Here is an 18794-nt window from a genome sequence, read left to right as displayed (position 1 = left end):
GAACACCTTTGCTCAAGTACTCTTGATAATAAAGGGATTATTCTTCTCCTTTTCTAATGGATATTTTATTCTGGCAACGAATGGATTGTATATTAAACTGTTTCAATTCCAAGCAGCATCTGCTGCTACAATTACCAAACTGAAGAAAGAAGGGATACAAAGCTCTGTGATTTGAAGGAAAAACAAGAGAGAAAGGCATAAAGTTTACATGACACTAACGATCCCACTGACAGGTTTTTCTGACTTTGCAAACTTCCTTTCACACAGAAGCATTCTTTTATAACCTGACAATTCCCTGCAGCCTGAAAACCTCACGAACATGTCACAGATTTTTGTTTTCAGCCTCTCTGAAGTTCCTGCAAAAATCTTTCTAACCTACTGGTCAGGATGACATCCAACTGCAGACATGAAATTAATAACTGCATCTGCAGTACCCTTCTTGAACTACTTCTGCCCTTTACAAGATTCATTGTTTCCCTAAGTACCCTTTTAATGAAGACAAACAAACATCAACAGAGGTTAAAAAAAATAAATAGATTTAAGCAACTTGCAAGAAAAGAAAAAGCAAATCACTCAGTCAAGGCATGTTTGACTTTATCAGCCACTGAGAAAACCACAAAGGACGTGCTGCTGCTCCAGTTTGATCATCCAAGTCTCTGAAAACTTTCCCTGGACCATTATTTATTCAGGAAAAAATCCCCTTCCATCTTTACCATAAGAGTGGTGAACATGAGACATTAGTTTTCCAGACTTCACAGTGGCTGACAAAGCAAAACACAGACTGAATTTAGGCAGCCAGCAGAGCAAGAATCTCTGAAAAAGGGCACCTTAAATAAATGCACAATAAATGTCTCCTCAGCCCACTCAAGCAGAGCCTTCAGCCACTGCTCTGTGTCCATGTCTGCTTTAAAAGCAGGTCATGGATGCTTAGAGAAAAGCCACAGACCCTGATTTCCATCCATCTGGGAATTACTGCATTTTGCAAGTTAGCACATATGAAAATGCACTAAGGGCAGTACTCTCTGAGTTCATTTAGGCTCACAGAGTTCTACTACAAATAACCTCTGTAAAACAGTTAACATGACCTACAACAGATTTTTTAAAGGAATGTGACTCTTGAAGAGAATAATTTTTCCCTGTTCTGCTAATACAACAAAGCCCTTTCCACAGCCTGACCATCAGCAAACATGCATTTACTAGTCACAAAAAAAAAAAAAAAAATCATAAAGTTACTTTAAAATTTGTTTGAAGATTAGCTAAAAGTATCTGCAATGCTGCACTCCCTGATTCAGGAACAGCTCCCATGCCAATAAAGTCTATTCCATTTTAAACTTCTTCTCTTTTATTCCATGGAAGAGCCACACAAGTTTATCAGTACAGGAAAAGAGCAAAACTTCATTAATAAGTCCTATCAAATTAATATAGCAAGAATATGGTACATGAGGGAACAAACCAGAACACACTACTGTTAAAGTTTATCAACATAAATGAAACTTCTTTCCCCCCATCAACCCCTTTTTCATTTCAAGACTCTTTTACTTTGCAGGGAAATTTAATTTTATCTGAGCAGGTGAATATTCCATGTCCTTCCTGCTTTTAATTCATGCAGCCTTCTACGGCAACACAGTTGCTTCATTTGGGCTCTTGCAGAAAATTAACAGGAAAGTTATTCACCTGTGTGTGCAGATATTGTTACCTATTTCATGGAAATACCACTTTGAAACACCATATTTACAAAACAGAATATTCCACAGCTGCCTGGTCTCTATGGACATCTGTACAACACCAAGTGCAGCATAAAACAGGAGCAATGAGAAGTTCTTTTGAAGGTCCCACACATGAAAGGGGGTTTGCTGACTCTCTGCACCTGTGCTGCTCTTTGTAGGGACAGAATCATCCCTGGGATGCATCAGCTCAAGCAATTGCATGGATTATCTAACAAGACAGCCAAACTGCAGCTCTCCTCACAGCTTTTCTTTGGAAGAGAGATTTGTTCCTTCCAAATCCATCAGGTACAGTGAACTCCTCTCTGCTTCAGCTCTTCCAGAGGGGAAGTATTGGCTTGGAGGAAATAACAACTAAGTAGCTCCCTCATCGACAGCAGAAAGCGAGCACATTGACTTGTGCCCTTTCTGTATTGATGCCCTGGCTGAGTAAATGAAGATGTACAGGGGAAAAGCAAAGAGCACCACAAGCAGGTATGTGACCCAGAAAAGCACAGCAGCAATTTTATATCTTCTTCAATCTTCCTGAAATGTGATTACAGTTGACCTTTAAATCTAGTAGATCAACCAATCGATTCTGCTGGAACAACCCTGTGTGTGATCTAAGAGCATGCCCATGCTTAAAAAACTTCCTGTGCCTCCCTGGCATAGTCATTTTATTTTGTTGTAAAAGTTACCAAGATTTGTCTGAATTGATTCTACTTGCAAGAAAAACACACCATCAAAACTGCAGCATCAGCAGACACTAAAGGTCTTAGGTTCCTGCAGGATGAATGCAATATCAATACAATTAGGATGTATCCATATGAGGTACACCAGAGGGATGGAAAGAAGATGTTTTTAATCTCACTTAATCCTAATGCAGCCCCAAGTCTGCTTTTTTAGACTGTGGGAAAAAAATAAATACAAGGGAAACTACAAACACTCCAAAGTATTTGCCAGGCAAAACACTGAATTTGGAACGGAAAACATATTTAACAGCTCTTTAGGAAGTAAAGCTTTAAAGCTTTCCTGTTGTGTTGGAGGAGAGTTTTATTTCAGCTGATAAATTGTCCTTTAAAAAAAAAAAACAACCCAAAAGAGACTTCAGGATGGTGTTTGTCCACAGTGGGCTTGGTGCAATAAGATGCTCATGTGCAGCATCTCCCTCAGACTTCTCTGAGCACTCACTCTATAGCACAACCCTTATTTTATAGATATTTTACAGATGGAAAAAGACATGCACAACAAAGACACTTGTGAAAACTCATCCAGCAAGTTAAGGCCAGAGGAAAGAGGAGGATGGTTCTCTCCAGTCCCATGACAAACTTGGCAATGCTGCTGCTACCAAAATCTCCATCCTCCCCATCAGAAGTGTTCTGGGAAGTGCACATCACACACTCGTGTTCACAGAGTCAACTACACAGCAAGTTCTGTTAAGCTGAAAGTTATTAACTTCACTCCACATTACATGCAGGGTGTCCAAAAGAACCAGAACATTGGAAATCAAAGGTTAACTGGTGTTTTATCAGGCACAAGAGAGCTTACAGACTTGATCAGCTCTGTGATCTATGATATTTCTGATATTTCTACAAACAGCTTTGGAAGAAGCATCAAATAGTGCAGCCAAAAAAAAAAAAAAAAAAAAAAAGGAAAAAAAAAAAAGATGGCACTGAGCAAACTGAAAATGCTACACGGAAAATTCTGAAAATACAAGATTTGACTCCAGAGTAAAACTGAAGCAGACGGCAAAGCAGAGAACTTGTTAAGTCTGAGTGCAGAGACAACTGCAGAGAAGACTCTAAATAGAACCCAACTGAAAGCAGATGGGTAGGGCAGGGAACATTAGAATAAAAATCTAACTAATGGTAAAACACACAGGGATGTTTTTTCTCAAAAGAGAAACATATATCCACCCTCACTGAGGGATAACCTCAAAGGGAGGAGGAAGCCATTATCTTTTTAACTGCAGCTTATTTGATACAAAAGTGACATTTTCTCTGAAAGAGGAATTCTTTTTCCACAAAGAAAAGCCACCATGTGAAATGAGACAGAGCCCAGTAACGCTGCAGTAGTTGAGAATGTCATGATTTCCATCAAAAAACTGTTTTGCAGAGATCAGGAACAGCTGTTTCAAACTGAATTAGACTAAAACTGGAAACAAGCTGTCAAAACCCAAAAAATATATTTTATACATAAAAGAATGTATTTGATTCAGCTGTTTTATCATGGTGGTCAGCCAAAAGAGAAATAAAGTAACATTCTGAGATCCAGACGTTGTCGCAGAGACTCTCTCATTTTAACACTCTTTATGTAGATTTATTCCTTTGAGCATTTGGAATAGGAAAAATGTCAAACAGCTCATATCACAGATTCTTGAATATTTTCAAACCATGGGCAGCTTAAAACAGTTTAAAGACACCTGAGGACTCTTGCTGCTCCAGTCCACATTCTCTGCATCTTCCATAGCAGTAACAGGCTGGTGCAATAAGGAAAATATACTGAATTGATGTTGACATGAAAAGATTAAAATAATTCACTTTAACCCACCACTTGTGGGTAATAGCACATGCATCCAGCTCCTTTTTGTGCATACTTGCAGATCCTGGGAGGCTTTTAGTGGGTATTTTCAATATTGATTTCCCTAGGAATTGCAGTTTCATGTAATGAGAAGTAAATACATCTATTTTAGAATATACTGTAAAATGTCACATCAAGATACAATTCCTTTGTGTCTAATGGCCCATGCAGTACACAGAGCACCTTTAGTACTCTGCCTCTACCAGTTACAGGAGCTTAGAGAATCCAGGTACAACAACCAAATTAATCAAGACTCTGCTGGTTTTGACTAGAACTATTTGTTGCAAAGCACAACCCTGAACATCAAAGACCTCTGTGATTTTATTATGTGCTGTAAGATGTAGCCATTATACTCTGCTTGCCAACCAATTCTGAGGTAATCTTGAAAATACCCTCAGCATTTCAACATGGTCATTACTTCTCATAATGATGATTCATGCTAATTCCATCTAATAAGGATATTAGTTATTACTGTCAGTTTGTCAGGAGATGGGCTTTTGAAGAAGAGGTATCTGAGAACAAGGAAATTCATGAACATATAAAAAAATGTACACCCCAAGAAATACATTTTTAACTCTCTAGAAGACCAGGCAATCATGCAACAGCAGCCATGTGCCATTTCTCCTCTCAGATTACTCACCCAGTCCAGATTTAGGCATTTTAACTTGAGGGTTTAAGTTTTCAGCACCCTCAGTGCAGCTCCAAAGCATGACTGAATGCTTCACACTAAGCCAAGAACTTCACAAAAGAGCACAAGGTAACTGCTGCTCAGGATATAGAAACTTTTGATCTTTCTTTGAAAAGATCAAAAATGTGAAAGACTAGCAACTGGTAGAATCAATCAGCTTTCATTAAATCTTCTTTTATTAATTCAGAGGACATCTTTTTCTATATACACTGTAACTGAACAAGTGTCAGTGGTTAAAAGATTTATTCATGTTTTTTGTTTCTTCTGCAAGAATCATTACATTCAGGCACTTTAAAATTAGATTAAATGAACTGCTATAAATGCTTGGGCTAATCTTGTATTAGCAAAGGACATGATAACATGTACTGATAAGTGTCTTTATTTCCAGAACTTCAGGATTTGACAGCTCTAGTAGATTTAAATGCTAGCTCATACCAAGAAAATACACCAGCAGCAAAGGGGGCTGGGAGTGAAGCAGCTCTGAGTGTAATGATCATATTCTGGTCTCTTCTCTATATTCCTATCAACCTCCAAACCAGCCCAACCATGGCACCACTGAGATTCCAGGAGAGCCAAGACATGGTTCTGGAACTGCTCAAGAAGTCTGACAGCAGGCACAGAGTTACAGAGCCTGCAGCTCTTAACCAGTAATGGTCCTGTCATGGTTTGTCATCTCTCATCCACATTGTTCAGCTGCCACACAGGCACAAACCACCACCCTTTGTCCAGGCCAGGATTACTCTTCCCTCCCAGGAATACAAAAATCAGTTTTCACTGACCCCAAGAGATTTAGAGGGTCACCACAGACCCTCTGCTTTACACACCTCCAACATCAGCAGCTCAGTATTAGCTCCTGCTGAACAAAAAACTGCTGGCACCTTTTTGCCAAATGCCCATTTTCACAAAGCAGCAAGCAGTGGTCAGAAATGCAGTTTTGATTACATGCTTACACAGTTCCTTACACAGACTAGTCTCAATTTTATTAGCTGTTAAACCATCTCCAAGTTTTGTTACCCAATTATCAACAGCATGTGATTAAGATACAATGGGGAAGAACTGAGCATTGTTTATGTGCAATTCAAACAAACAAATCCACTGTGAACTGTCTGGGGGGGCAACTTCAGTGACTTCAAAAGAGAACTCAAAGAAGAACACAGATGAGTTTACTTCTGCATTAAAAAACCCAAATAACAGGCACAATAAAAGACCTGACAACAACAAAAGTAGAGAGCAACAGGGTGACATCATTAAATTTTCTATTTTATTTGATTTCCTCTAGAAGTTACAAAAAATCTTTTCCATATGAAGAATACCTGTGGGATTTTTATCACCTGCATCAGTTATTTTATATTAGTGTTCATATTCCTTGAATGCCCTTCATATGAAGGTCAGAGAATGCTTTACAAACAACTTTTATTTGCCTCAAAGAAAGCAAGAAAGGACATGGAGTCTCTGAAAACATTCTTTGTGTTTTCATGGTGCCACCATCCACAAGATGGTCAGGATTGTTCACCAGCAGCGAGTCTGTCTGAGCCATGGAGGGCTGAGGCAGAAGAGAACTGGAAATTCAAAGAAATGCTGGGTCTGAGGCTTTCTCTCAAAGCTGCTCTTGTTCTGCAGTCCTGCATATTCATCAATTAATCCCCAGACAACATGGATTTCCAGTTATACTTTGTTGTATTCCTCAGATTCTGCAAGTAAAGCCTTTTCTGCTGCTCTGATGGCTGTACTCTGAGATACCCAGGCCACATTTCTGTGCCTGGCTTAGCTGCATTCAAACTCAATACAAAGCAAGGCAGTTTTAATTGGATTTGATGACCACATTATACAACTTAGAAAGGGAAAGTTATCACTGCCTTATAAATTACATATTTGAGCCATCCAGCATGAAATGTATGAGGAGTTCTTGCAGAGGAAAAGAAGGAGTTAGAGGAGGAAGAACTAGGAGTGGGCAGAAGTGTTTTGGTTAAAACAGAGCCACATCAATCATTTCCATCCTGAAATAGGCTAACAGCTAGGACATTAATACTTATCAAAGAAACAGGGGAAAAAACCCACTCATTAGCAAATAAAGGTGTTGCAAAGCATTAAATAATTCCCACCAGCTGACAAGGGGGCTGTGATTTATAATAGTGTGTTATTGATAGATCACTTCCCATAATTAGGAAAAGTGAGACTGGTACTGCTTACAGCATTATTTTGATCAGAGCCTTGAAAAATACTGTTGAATAATAACAAACTCTAGGCATAACAATAGAAAAACACCATAACATTGCTCTCAGGCTGCTTCAGATTTTTTTGTTTCAGATTTGAAACAAAATATTCTAAAAAAAAAAATTCAGCAAGAAAGGCAATTCTGTTTGGACACATAACCTTATTTCACAACAGCATCCTGGTGTGAATTATTATTATGATAACTCTGGGAGGATCACAGATATAAAACATTCAAACTATGCAGCAAAAATAAGTCAGAACCAAAGGCTAATTATTTCTCATTTTTTTAAGCAACAAGTTACTCCTCATAACTCTTCTCTTCCTGAAGAAACAGAATAATTTCAGTCTACTAAAATGTCAAATAAATTCAACTAACTTCCCTAGTAGCACAAGTCAGCATATGCAGGAAATTTTCACCTGCCATGATAACTTTCCACAGAGCAAGAAAAAAAACACATTGGCAATTTTCATTTCCTTTCAGTCACATTATCAGGTGTCAAAACCACTTTTATACCTAACAATAAAACAGTTACAATAGCCCTGGCTTGAACTTTTGTCAGAAAGCAACATAAAAATGAAAGGCAAAGAAACAGAGCCCAAGAGCTGAAGACTCCAGGAACTCACAGCTGAGGAGGGAAGATACATTTCCAAAGAGGAGACATAACTGATGCTATCCATCTCTAATGCCCCAGACACTGCTTGAGGCAGGATCTCCAGGGAAAACAAGCCCTGTCTAACAAGCACTAGCTGGTGATTCTGCCTTTACTGTTGCTATTATTGTAAGCTTCCTTGTTTCCTTATGGTTTTCACCATTTTCTCCTCTCACTATATTCACTTTCTTTTTCTAAACTATCAATGCAGAGCTCAAAGACCCTCAGAAAAATTTCATGTCCCACCTTTTTCCTTCTCCAGTAAAGCACACGTGGACTACTGAAATTACATTTTGGTACAAGCAGTTTCATCCTCATCACAGCTTTTCCAGTGCTTCTTCCCCCCATCATTGTAATATCAAGGATAATTTCCACACTACCTGAATTTGCCATTCCTGGTCACTAAAATCAACCCTGCAATAAGAAAAGTCAGTATTCTCCAGGCAGTCAACTGAGCAGTAATTAATAACTGCAGCAGTTGGAAGCACAGAGGTAACCACCTGTTTCCCAGTCATACTAAGAAAAAAAAAGGAAAAACCAGAACATTAATGTAATTCTGAACCAGATATTTGCCCAAAACCACACAGAATTAAAAGCCCATAAAGGACATTTTTCTAGACTGCCAGGCAAACAACATTAGTCACTGGCTGTATAATACTTGGCACCTACAAAACATTTCTGCCCAAAGAACCCAATGCACTTGAGACACATTTAGACTAGAAACTCTCCCAAGAAGTAGGTTAAGTGATATTATCCTCTTTTATCTGCACCAAAAATGAGGCACAGTAAAAATTAGTGTGTCCTGTTCAAGGTTACAACAATTAGTGAGAAAAGCAGGAATAGAATCCAAGTGGTCCAGCTCCTATTTTGTGTTTAGTGTTCAAAACCCACCAGTCTGTGCCACTCACTTCTCCAGGGACAGGAATATCAATTCCTGGGCCTGATCTGCACAGGAAAGGAGCCCACAGCTGAGTTCCCAATGCAGCTCCCCCCAGGAAGCTCTGATTCTGCTCTTCCAAATCAGATTCCACCAGAATCTGAGGATCAACACATAACAGCATGTCACAGTATTATAATGCTGCATTTTTGTAGGAAAAAAAGTCCTGAAAGGACATTTTGGCCACCTGCCTAAAGTTCCCAAGAAGTACCAACACAATAATCCAGTTACATTGTCCATCCTACTGTAAAACTACAATGAAGTCACAATGTTTGAGCACACCCAAAGTTCAGAATTAATGTTCCTTGGAATGAACACATCCTTTTACAATCAGGATGAAGTGATTTTTTTCCTGTTCTGCAGTGCTTCTCTACTATCATGGTTAACATTTAATGTCATTTATTGTCATTAAACTCAGTATTTGTGTCTAATCAATACTAAGCTACCAAGTGCAGCTGTAACAAGTCTGGTCTTTCTCTACATGCTCTATTGATTGCCTTTTTTTTGAGCCCTACAATAAACACAATTTATACAAATAATTTATCAGGGAACATATCAAAATAATTTAATAAACAAAACCTATCTATACCTTTTCTCTTCAGTCATGTAACAGAAAATCATTTTAACTCATTAATGGTAATCTTAACAGTTCGATTTTAAATTTATGTAAAAACAAGAGGAAGCTACAAAGCAACAAATTTAAATCCAAATATTTTTAGCTTATTTCCACATGCAGATCAACAGTAATTTTTTTTCATTTTGTAATTCCCAGCATATTACTTTCAAATAAATTTATGACAACTACTGTCCAGCTTTCTTCACTTAGAAAACTTACAATGCACAGATATTGTAAAGTTTATCCAAGTTGCCAGAACAATCTTTTCACAGATGAGTAAATTAAATAATTTGATATAAATCCTACTTTCTAAAATGTTACTAAGTCAGAAAAGTTGATCTTTTTGCTTCCTGCTTGAAGCAGTAGAAAACAGCCTTCCCAAACACGTGGTTATCACGTTTTGGAAGCAGGATCTCATGAAGATAAAACAATACCACCACCCCTCACACACCCCCACACGTGGGTTCAGCAAGAGTTGGAACTGGAGTAAAGCACATGGATAAATGCAACTCTGAAAACAGCAGGGGATACAACACTGCACTTCAGTGAAGTTAAAAATCAAGGAAAAAATTTGAAATATCATCACCTGTTCAAGACTACAATTGCACTCAATTTCCCCACTTTACTGCTGCTAATAAAATAATTTGAAGGTCTGAAACAAACCCTTCACTGCAAAGGAAGGGGGAGAAGGAAAGATGACTTGCAGAAGACTATTTTTACTTGAGCAAGTGAACTCAGCTGATGCTGCTGTCACTCAGCAATGCAGGGGAGACTGAGTTTGCTGCTCTCCAGCAAAACACAGCCTCCCTTCAGTGGCTGAAAGTAATCCAGGTTTGGGAGTTGATCCATCCTGCATACACCCTTCACCTAAACAACAAACAAGCAAAAAACCTCTACAGTGGTTAAAGCTCAAGTGCGGGGCATGAAGTACTTAACAGCATCCCAGCAAGAAAGGGGAAACCTGCCCCAAAAAGCATTTTCCTTGCTCAGAGGACATAAAATACACTATTTTCTGTTCCAGTGGAAACCCCTTACCAGGCACTGCCTCGGGCACCCACAGGGCGAGGGCACGGAACGCTTCACCAAGGACAAAGGATGAGCAAGTGCACACTGCAGGCCATAAATAACCTCAGTGAAGCTGCAGATGGATAAACCCAAAGTTTATACCACTCAAAGTATGAGCTGACACTCCTGGGTTCCAAAAACCTGCCCTGACCACCACCACTACTGTAGCTGGATCAAGTGACCACACCACCAAAAGCTTCACTGAACATTTCATGTGTGGGGAAGTATGATATTGGATTAATCACAGCAACAACAAGTATCTTCTCCCCCTACAAAACCTCTTTGTTGCCCAGTATTGAGAACAAATATTGAGAAACAGGCAGTTACTTAGTAAGGAAGCTGATATTCTTGAGTTGGTGGTCCCATCTCCTGCAGGAAACAAGCAGCACTGGGAACAGGGAAGGGTGGCACAAGGTCCCTGCTCTCGCTGAAGTGCAAGAGAAGAGAGCTGTGGCAGTACCACAAATCTGAGGTCACATCTCTTAAAAAAAACCAAAAACAACAAAACTTACTCAGTATTTCAGTCTAGAAAGTGACTTTCAAAACTTCCTTTAATCTAAGCTTAGCTGATGCCTTCTGCTCCGTGGTGATTCCCCTTGAATCCCAAGACAGTGCAGGAAGCAGGCAGCTGGTAATGAGGGGAAAGGCAGAGCCCCTGCAGACCCAGTCCTGACTGCTCCAGGCAGCATCAGGCCACACACACCCTGACCAGGAGCCCTCCTGGCTGCTGCTGTCAGCTCAGATTGCACCTGCTCAGACACAGCAGTATATTACAAAATAAAAAAAAAATCAACTGCCAAGATGTACATAACTACTAAACCCAGAATTCAAGTGCAATGACTCAACAGAGACAGTCCATGAGAAAAACAACTACTGCACACATCCTATCTTACCCATAATAATATTTCAGCATTAACCTTGCAGAATGATAGCTCATTTTTACCTTATCTAATATTATATCTTCAGTATTACATTAGAGGGTACATATGGATCCTTCTGGGAAACAGCACTTCAATCGTAATAGAGATAACTTATTTTCTTAAATAAAATTGAAGAGGAGGGGAAAAGAAATTTATCAACTAGACCTACATACTGTTCCATGGCTACTCCATGTCTCCATACACCCCACAGGCAGCCAAGTAATTAACTTCCATGATTTCGACTGATACATAAAATAGGTTAAAGCAAAGAAGAAAAACCACTTAGCTAAACTTAAACTTCCTGTGTTTTTCAGTTATGGCTTGGTGAGAGCTGTAAAACACCTGAAAAAGGAAAGTTCCTTTACAGCTGTGTGTGTATGCAATTAATGCATTTGACAAGCTGTTGTGTTCCCAAACAGCTGCTTCCATTACACAGACAACTTTACCATCTGCAAAACTATTGGATAAACTACAGTAAGTAAATATCAGGAGAGCAGGTGCTCATAAATAACAAACGCTGCCAAGATAACACACTTTTGTAAGGGAAGTTTTCATTCTTCCCACTGGATTTCTTCTTACTCCTGAAGCAGGTAAACTCACAATTAGAAATGGAGGAACCAGTGCTGTGACTCACAGGAGCAGTAAAAAAAGGTTCGGGGCAAGTAGCTGTGAAATCACAATTAAATACAACTCATCTCTACTGCCCCCAGCCAAAGGGATCTGTAAATTTGCACCTGAAAGTGAGTCCTTTCCTAATACATAACCAAGCACAGCTACAAGTATCAATCCTGGTAAACAAACCAAACCAGTGGCAGCTCAGTCTCATCTCCTGGGTCAACACTCCCATCTTAAACACAGCATTTTCCATTTATGTCTGTGACTATGATCTTCACTCCATTTCACATCCAGCACTGCTACTTAAACCAAAAACTTGTCCATACATCCAGGACCAGAAAAAAAAAAATCAGGCATTTGCTGGACCACACATCAAAGCAAAGCTGCAAATAGAAAGAACCAGCTGTTCTAACATTCAGTACCTCATGAACCACAGGACAGTGCTTTGATATACTGAATACTTGTTTGCTTCTCATAGGTAGCCCAGTTATTACCAACCTTACTGATTATTGTCCTCAAAGTGACTTTTAACAGTCTCCTTGTGTCTTAAAAATAACCAGAATGCATTGAGACATGCAGCACAGTCTGTGCACTCATTTTCCTTGTATTTTGTGAATGTTCTTTTGGAATGGCACCACAGCCCCAGAAGTCTCCTCCCCTGGCAGCCATGGGGCTGTTCATGCCATCAGTAATGCATGAACAATCAAAGGCAGAGGAAAATGCCCTTATCTCAGCTCATCAAAAATACAAGCAGGCAAGCCACAAAGGGGTCACAAATTAAAAATTAAATGCAGGCAGATCTAAAGTGTATTGACAGACCATCACTTCGAAACCATCCCTGAGAAGCAGCTGGAAACAGGAGACACATCATAAGAATCGAAGGCAGCCAGAAGAAGTAATGAAATAACTCCCATTCTAGAAGTGTATTTAGCAATGAAGAATTAAGCAGGAACAGAAGGATCTGTGGTGGTAAAGCCAGCAGCTCACACCCTCACACAGGCAACACATTTCCTGCAACTTAGCCAGTGCTTTTCTTTTTCCTCTGTTGTCTCTGACTTCTGTTTCACAGCTAAAATAAAAGGTACTGTTCTTCTCCTGCAACATTTCGTTGTGAATATGAGTGCACAGGATACTAAAACTTCCAGCTTTCTGAAATCAGAATCCAGGATTACAAAAAATTGCTCTTCAAAGCTCCATAACACTCTAAGTTAATAAAAAACTACATTAGAACAGCTCTGTAAAGCTATTTCATTACTGCCTGAGTTTACTCTGATAATGACCTAAAGAAGTAATTAAATCCCTGAAGACTTAACTGCCTTACCAGTTTATAAGTTTTCCTACTTTTACTTTTGCTGAAAGTAGCAAATTAATTATTTTTCCTTCAGTGCCAATAATCTGCTGCTAACAGCAAGGGACACAAGCAAACATTAAATATTTTCTCAATTATTAAATCTCCACTTAAAAATCTTTCCTGTCCCCCCATATTCCAATCATACCAAATTTCTCTCCATGCCAAATTCTGCTGATTTTAAAAAACATTAACACATATTTGTATTCTGACCCATTACTGTAAAAATATTATTGTGGTATTCATACAAACATTATTGCAGAATCCTATCTTAAATCTCAGTAATATGAGAATGGTTGGCTCAATGTATAACAAGAATTTGCCTACAAAGTATTTGTGCACTCTCAAAGTCTTCCTGGCTCACGTATGATAATAAATAATTTAAAGTGGAACTGTTTCTTTTAATGCTCTAAATATTTACAGATTTATTATTCCTGCTTACTCCTGCAGAAGGGTATTAAAAGCTACAACTCTGGACACACTTACTACTAATAATTATTGTAACAGAAATTAATCCATCTTTTATATTTCTTAAGAGCTTACAGTATTTCAAACATAACTTTAAGAAAGCTTTTAAATACTTACTCATCTTCATACTTCTATAAAAAGAAATAGGCATGCTCAAAAAAATCAGGATGGGAACAGGCAACCTGAAATATAACAGTGCTCAGAGGCCAGCAACAATTGCAATGCCATGTTTACTTACTGAAGAAAATTAGGTGAGGAAAGGAGTATTTCTGACCCACAAGCAGACTGGTTCAGAGTACAAAAGGAAACACACCTATCTAAATCCTACACATATTCAACACACAGCTTTATGAAACTGAATTATGCTGTTGAGAAAGAGGTTTCTTTCAGCAAAAACAAGTAAATTTTTAAATGTAAAAGACTACATTAATATTATCTGCCTTTTTCTTTTACACTACCTAAAATTCAATGCCATATATATGATATGAAAACAGGAGGGATGCCAAAGCTGCTGAATACAAAGCTGCTTTTGAGACCATGGGCACAAAATGGTAGGGAAAAAGCTTCAAGATTTCTGATGATGACAACTTCCCTAGAGGACTCTTTCCTAGAAATAGTCTGGAGGTGACATAAGCTGTTGATTCTTTGTTCTAATATCCCACTGCAGTGTTTGCTGCCAGATGCAAGGACACAACATACTTTTAATTTATATCTGCATAAGATGCTAAAAGTGGAAATGCTTAGGAGTTAATACCCCCTTTGAGATCTAGGGCATGCCCTGGTATCACAGAAAAGTCTCCTCTTAATTAAAACAACATTTTATCCTTGAAAGTACATTTAGGTATGCATTATGCTCCTCAATTCAAAAAAAAGTCAGCCCTTTTGGCAACCTCAAACACTCAGAAGTCAGCTGTAAGGCCAATGGATGGGAATACCCAACTAAATCACAGGGATGTGCTTTGTTACCTTGTTTGACCATTTGTAGGCCTGGAGGAGCTGGCTGTAGAGGGGGGTTTTGTCCTGCACAGGGTCAAGGCTCAGGAGCCCACTGTTGTGCAGGGGGTGGTTCTCTGAGGGCTTCCCAACGAGGTTGCTCAGACGCTCCAGCTCCCTGGGAGGAAGCAGAAGGGCATTTTTTAGAGTCAGAGCTGGGAATCACAGATGTGCAATCCTCCAGGGACAGCAGCACGCACCAATTCTATTTTAGTAGCTAAATGAGTTTTAAATATGTCCCAAATTTGATTTAAAACATAATCCCTCTTATTACCCAAACAATTTGAAGCAGTCTGTTGGTTGTTACGCTCAGTTCCTCTTTGGAGAGAAAGTACAAGTCAAGAGTCTTTGAAAACCACCTGGAAAGAGTCAGACTATGGCAGGTCCTGTTCACAGCCAGTTCACAGCCCAGGGCACCTCCTGAGTAAAGCAGCCCCTCAGAAACCACAAAATTCTGATTTCAGCACTGCCTGTAATACTAGAAGTAATTCTTTTTACCCACCATGCAAGCAGATGCTTCATCATTTCATTAGAGAACTCCAAATTAACATTGTCCTCATATAAATATATACAAGAACTGGCATTAGTCCTAAGCCTGGAGACAATCCTGCAAAGGCTGTGATTACTCTAATCAAGTATCTGCCTTCCAAGTTCTCAGGATCTTCTGATTTCCATGAGCAATTTGTATATCTGTAGTGTAAAATACTCAAATGAAGCATAATAAGCACCATTTTCCCATGAAAAAATCCCTCAGTGTGAAATGATCTATCATTGCTTCATATCTCATTTGTCAAACACAACATTTAATCATAACAAAAGTTAAGCAATTTTTCAGACTTGCATTAATCAACTGTAGAAGAAAGACTGGCCACTTTGCAGAGATATAAAAAGCAGTTTTCCAAGTGACATGACTAATCAAGTGCTTTTCCTTCTGACTGCCCAGTGCTACATCCAAGTCTGAACTTCAGAACCTACACTAAATTAAATGCAGCACTCAAAAGGCAGCTTATAAAAACATCTATAAAGAGAAATCCAAAATATCTCCATTTACATTTAAGAAAGGTTACAAAAATAAACTCCCAACAATCAGGGAACTGACAGTTAAAAGACTTCCAGACTTCACAAAATTCTCCTTTATTAATCATCATTCCTTGAAGTTTTCATGGCCTACATTCTTTCCAATCCTCTGGTGCTGTGAACACTTGCAAATCTGCTTAATACTCCTTGACAGAAGAATACAACAAAACAACAAGTGTGACTAGGCATAATAACTGAGGATTTGCTACACAGAGATACCAGTCAATATTTTCACTCCATAAAAGTCCACTGGTAATATTAACTTCAGCACACCTTGGAGAATTCCCTTGCTCCTTGAATAGGCCAGTTCATGGAATACTCCAGGTTGGAAGGGACCCACAAGGATCCAAGTCCAGCTCCTGAGTTGTTATTTATTATTGTCTGGGAATGAGATTTTGGGGTTATACCTCATTACTCTATAGGAGGCCACAGAGGCAAGAAGGAGAAGCAAAGGAACAGCTCAGCCTCCACGGAGCAAACTGTGAGGCCTCCTCAGCTTGAAAACTAAAAACCAAAGGGATCAAACACCTACCCCTGGAGCTGAGTACAGCATCATTCATGAGAAGGGTTATCCACCACCTTTCCCAATAGAAGAGAAGTGGGTAACAAATTACATTGCCATGATCGCAGCTAAAAATCATCAAGGCCTTTTAATTGACAAGAAAGAAAATCTTGCACACAAGACCCTGAAGCAGAAGATATCCTGGGAAGGGGTGGTTAAGCACATGGGGACACCTCCCTGGACAGTGCTGGTGGCTCCCAGGAGGATACAGCTAAACTCAGCAACCCAGTGGTGGGACCAACATGGACAGTCATTGAGTCAGTGGGGTTGGAAAACTCTTTATGATCGTTAAGTCCAACCATAAACCTCACATTGCCGAGTCCACCACTAAACCTGGTCCCTAAGTGTACACAAAGCACTCAGTGCCTGTGGCTGTGTTTTCAGCTTAAATACACAAAATTAATGAATGAAACTCTGTGCCCACCTCTCTCTTCTGCCCATAACTTTCCTTCATGTCTTCAGCCTTAGCAGTTTGTCTCTACTTACACAAAACACACCTGCTGGTACTAAGCACCTACACTTACCTGGGATAACTTTCCAGCCTGATAAGTTTTGGCATTGAAATGATCATTCTTGAACCCCTTGGATGCTACTGCACCTAGAAAGTGTCTTAATTTTTAATAGAAACCTTCAAATATAGAGATGAATCTCCCTGCAGCTGAACACCTTCACCTCGTCAATGCAATCCTACCGACAGGTCCTTCGTGAAAACAAAACAACAACAAAAACTAGGTGAATATTATGAGTATATTCAACCCTTTGGAGACTCTGGAGCAGAACACCACGAAGGGGTTAACGCACACGGTGCTGGGGGGAGAAACAAAACGAAGCATTTTCGTATTTATTTGCCTAAAACTTTGCCCTGGAGTGGAAATGGCCCCGCCGGGGGCTGAGAGGAGCCAGGACACCCCGGGACCCCCTCCCTGCCCACCGGGGGCTGCCCCGCCGGGGCCGCTGCTCACCCCAGGTCGCGGCTGACGGAGTGCAGGCTCTCCTGGAAGGCGGCCACGAAGCCCTTCTCGCGGCCCTCCAGGGTCTCCTTGTTGCGCATCCCATCCTTGAGGCAGTCGAAGACCCTGGTGACGCTGGAGCGCAGCGCCTGGATGGCGGCGATGGCCTGGGAAAACGCCTCCAGGTTCACGCCGGGGCTCAGCGCCCCGTCCGCCATCTTGGCCGGCGCCGCCGGCCCCGCCGCGCCGCCGCGGTGCACGCTGGGAAATGTAGTCCCGGCGTGTGTGGGGTGTTGAGTGCCGCGAAGCGATTTTAAAATAACTTTTATCTTCTTTTCCTGCGCCGCTTATGTCAACAATCACGGAGTCGGCAAGGTTGGAAGAGACCTGTGAAATCATGGGATTAGCTCAGTTGGATAGAGCATGGTGCTAATAACACCAAGGTTGTGGGTTCGTGTGTAGGTCATTTACTTGAGAGTTGGACTTGATCCTTGTGTGTCCCTTTCAGTTTGGAATATTCTGTGTATCTGTAAATCATCAATTCTAACCATCCACGCAGTACTACTACCATAACCCCTAAACCACATCACCCAATGCCATGTCCAGATGCCTGGAATCACAAAATTACAGAATCAGGGAATCACAGAATACCCTGACCTGGAAGGGACCCAAGGATCATCCAGTGCAGCCCCTGGCCCTGCACGGACACTCCAACAATCCCACCATGTCCTCCAAACACTCCTGGAGCTCCAGCAGCCCTGGGGCCGTGCCCATTCCCTGGGGAGCCTGGGCAGTGCCAGCACCCTCTGGGGAAGAACCTTTTCCTAAATCCAATCTAAACCTCCCCTGACACAGCTCCAGATCCTTCACGTCCTGTTACTGGTCACCAGAGAGAAGCAATCAGTGTCTGCACCTCCATTTCCCCTCTTGTGGAAGCAGCAGACCACAATGAGGTATTTGTAGGGTTTATTCCCTCCCTTGGATGTTCTGTGGATCTGTAGGGTATTTCCCAGGCACAGAACCAGAAATAAAACCATTTGGAGTGGGAAGCATTGGCCCCAGTCCTGCTGCAATAACTGCACTGAGCATGATGCAGGCAAGAGCATTTCCATCCTTCTGATGTTCCTGAGGAGAGGGGAGATGTGCAGGTCCCACGTTATTGTTCCTGTCTTTGTGATGGAGCCACCTGGTGCAGTGAAAGGTGCCCCTGCCCATAGCAGGGGTGAAATGAGATGACCACTAAGGCCCCTTCTAACCCAAACCAGCCTGTGATTCCGTGTTTCTACATTTCAGTTGTGATTGCTGCTGAAACAAGGCCCTCGTTACCCAACCTTTGCAAATCACTGCAAAGTTCAGGAGTGCTTTCACAGCACTGAACTGGTTTGATTTTGTAGGAGCTGCTTGTGTT

At 40.5% G+C, this 18794-nt stretch overlaps 1 protein-coding gene across 2 annotated transcripts in view; it reads right to left on the bottom strand.

The window, feature by feature from the left end:
* The window catches only part of MED27 (mediator complex subunit 27), an 85851-nt gene extending 68223 nt beyond the window's left edge, over positions 1-17628 (bottom strand). For both annotated transcript variants that reach the window (XM_059865524.1, XM_059865523.1), the window contains exons 1-2: positions 17399-17628; positions 14771-14915 (exon numbers count right to left, since the gene is read on the bottom strand). In XM_059865524.1, coding sequence (XP_059721507.1) covers positions 14771-14915; positions 17399-17604 — 351 coding nt within the window. In that variant the 5' untranslated portion in view covers positions 17605-17628. The remainder of the gene's footprint in view (positions 1-14770; positions 14916-17398) is intronic.
* Positions 17629-18794: the final 1166 nt, after the last annotated feature.

Source organism: Haemorhous mexicanus, chromosome 21, assembly GCF_027477595.1.
Source record: "Haemorhous mexicanus isolate bHaeMex1 chromosome 21, bHaeMex1.pri, whole genome shotgun sequence".
NCBI classification, from domain to species: Eukaryota; Metazoa; Chordata; class Aves; order Passeriformes; family Fringillidae; genus Haemorhous; species Haemorhous mexicanus.
The sequence above is the reverse complement of the archived record's forward strand: the minus strand, read 5'-3'. Positions and strand labels throughout refer to the sequence as shown.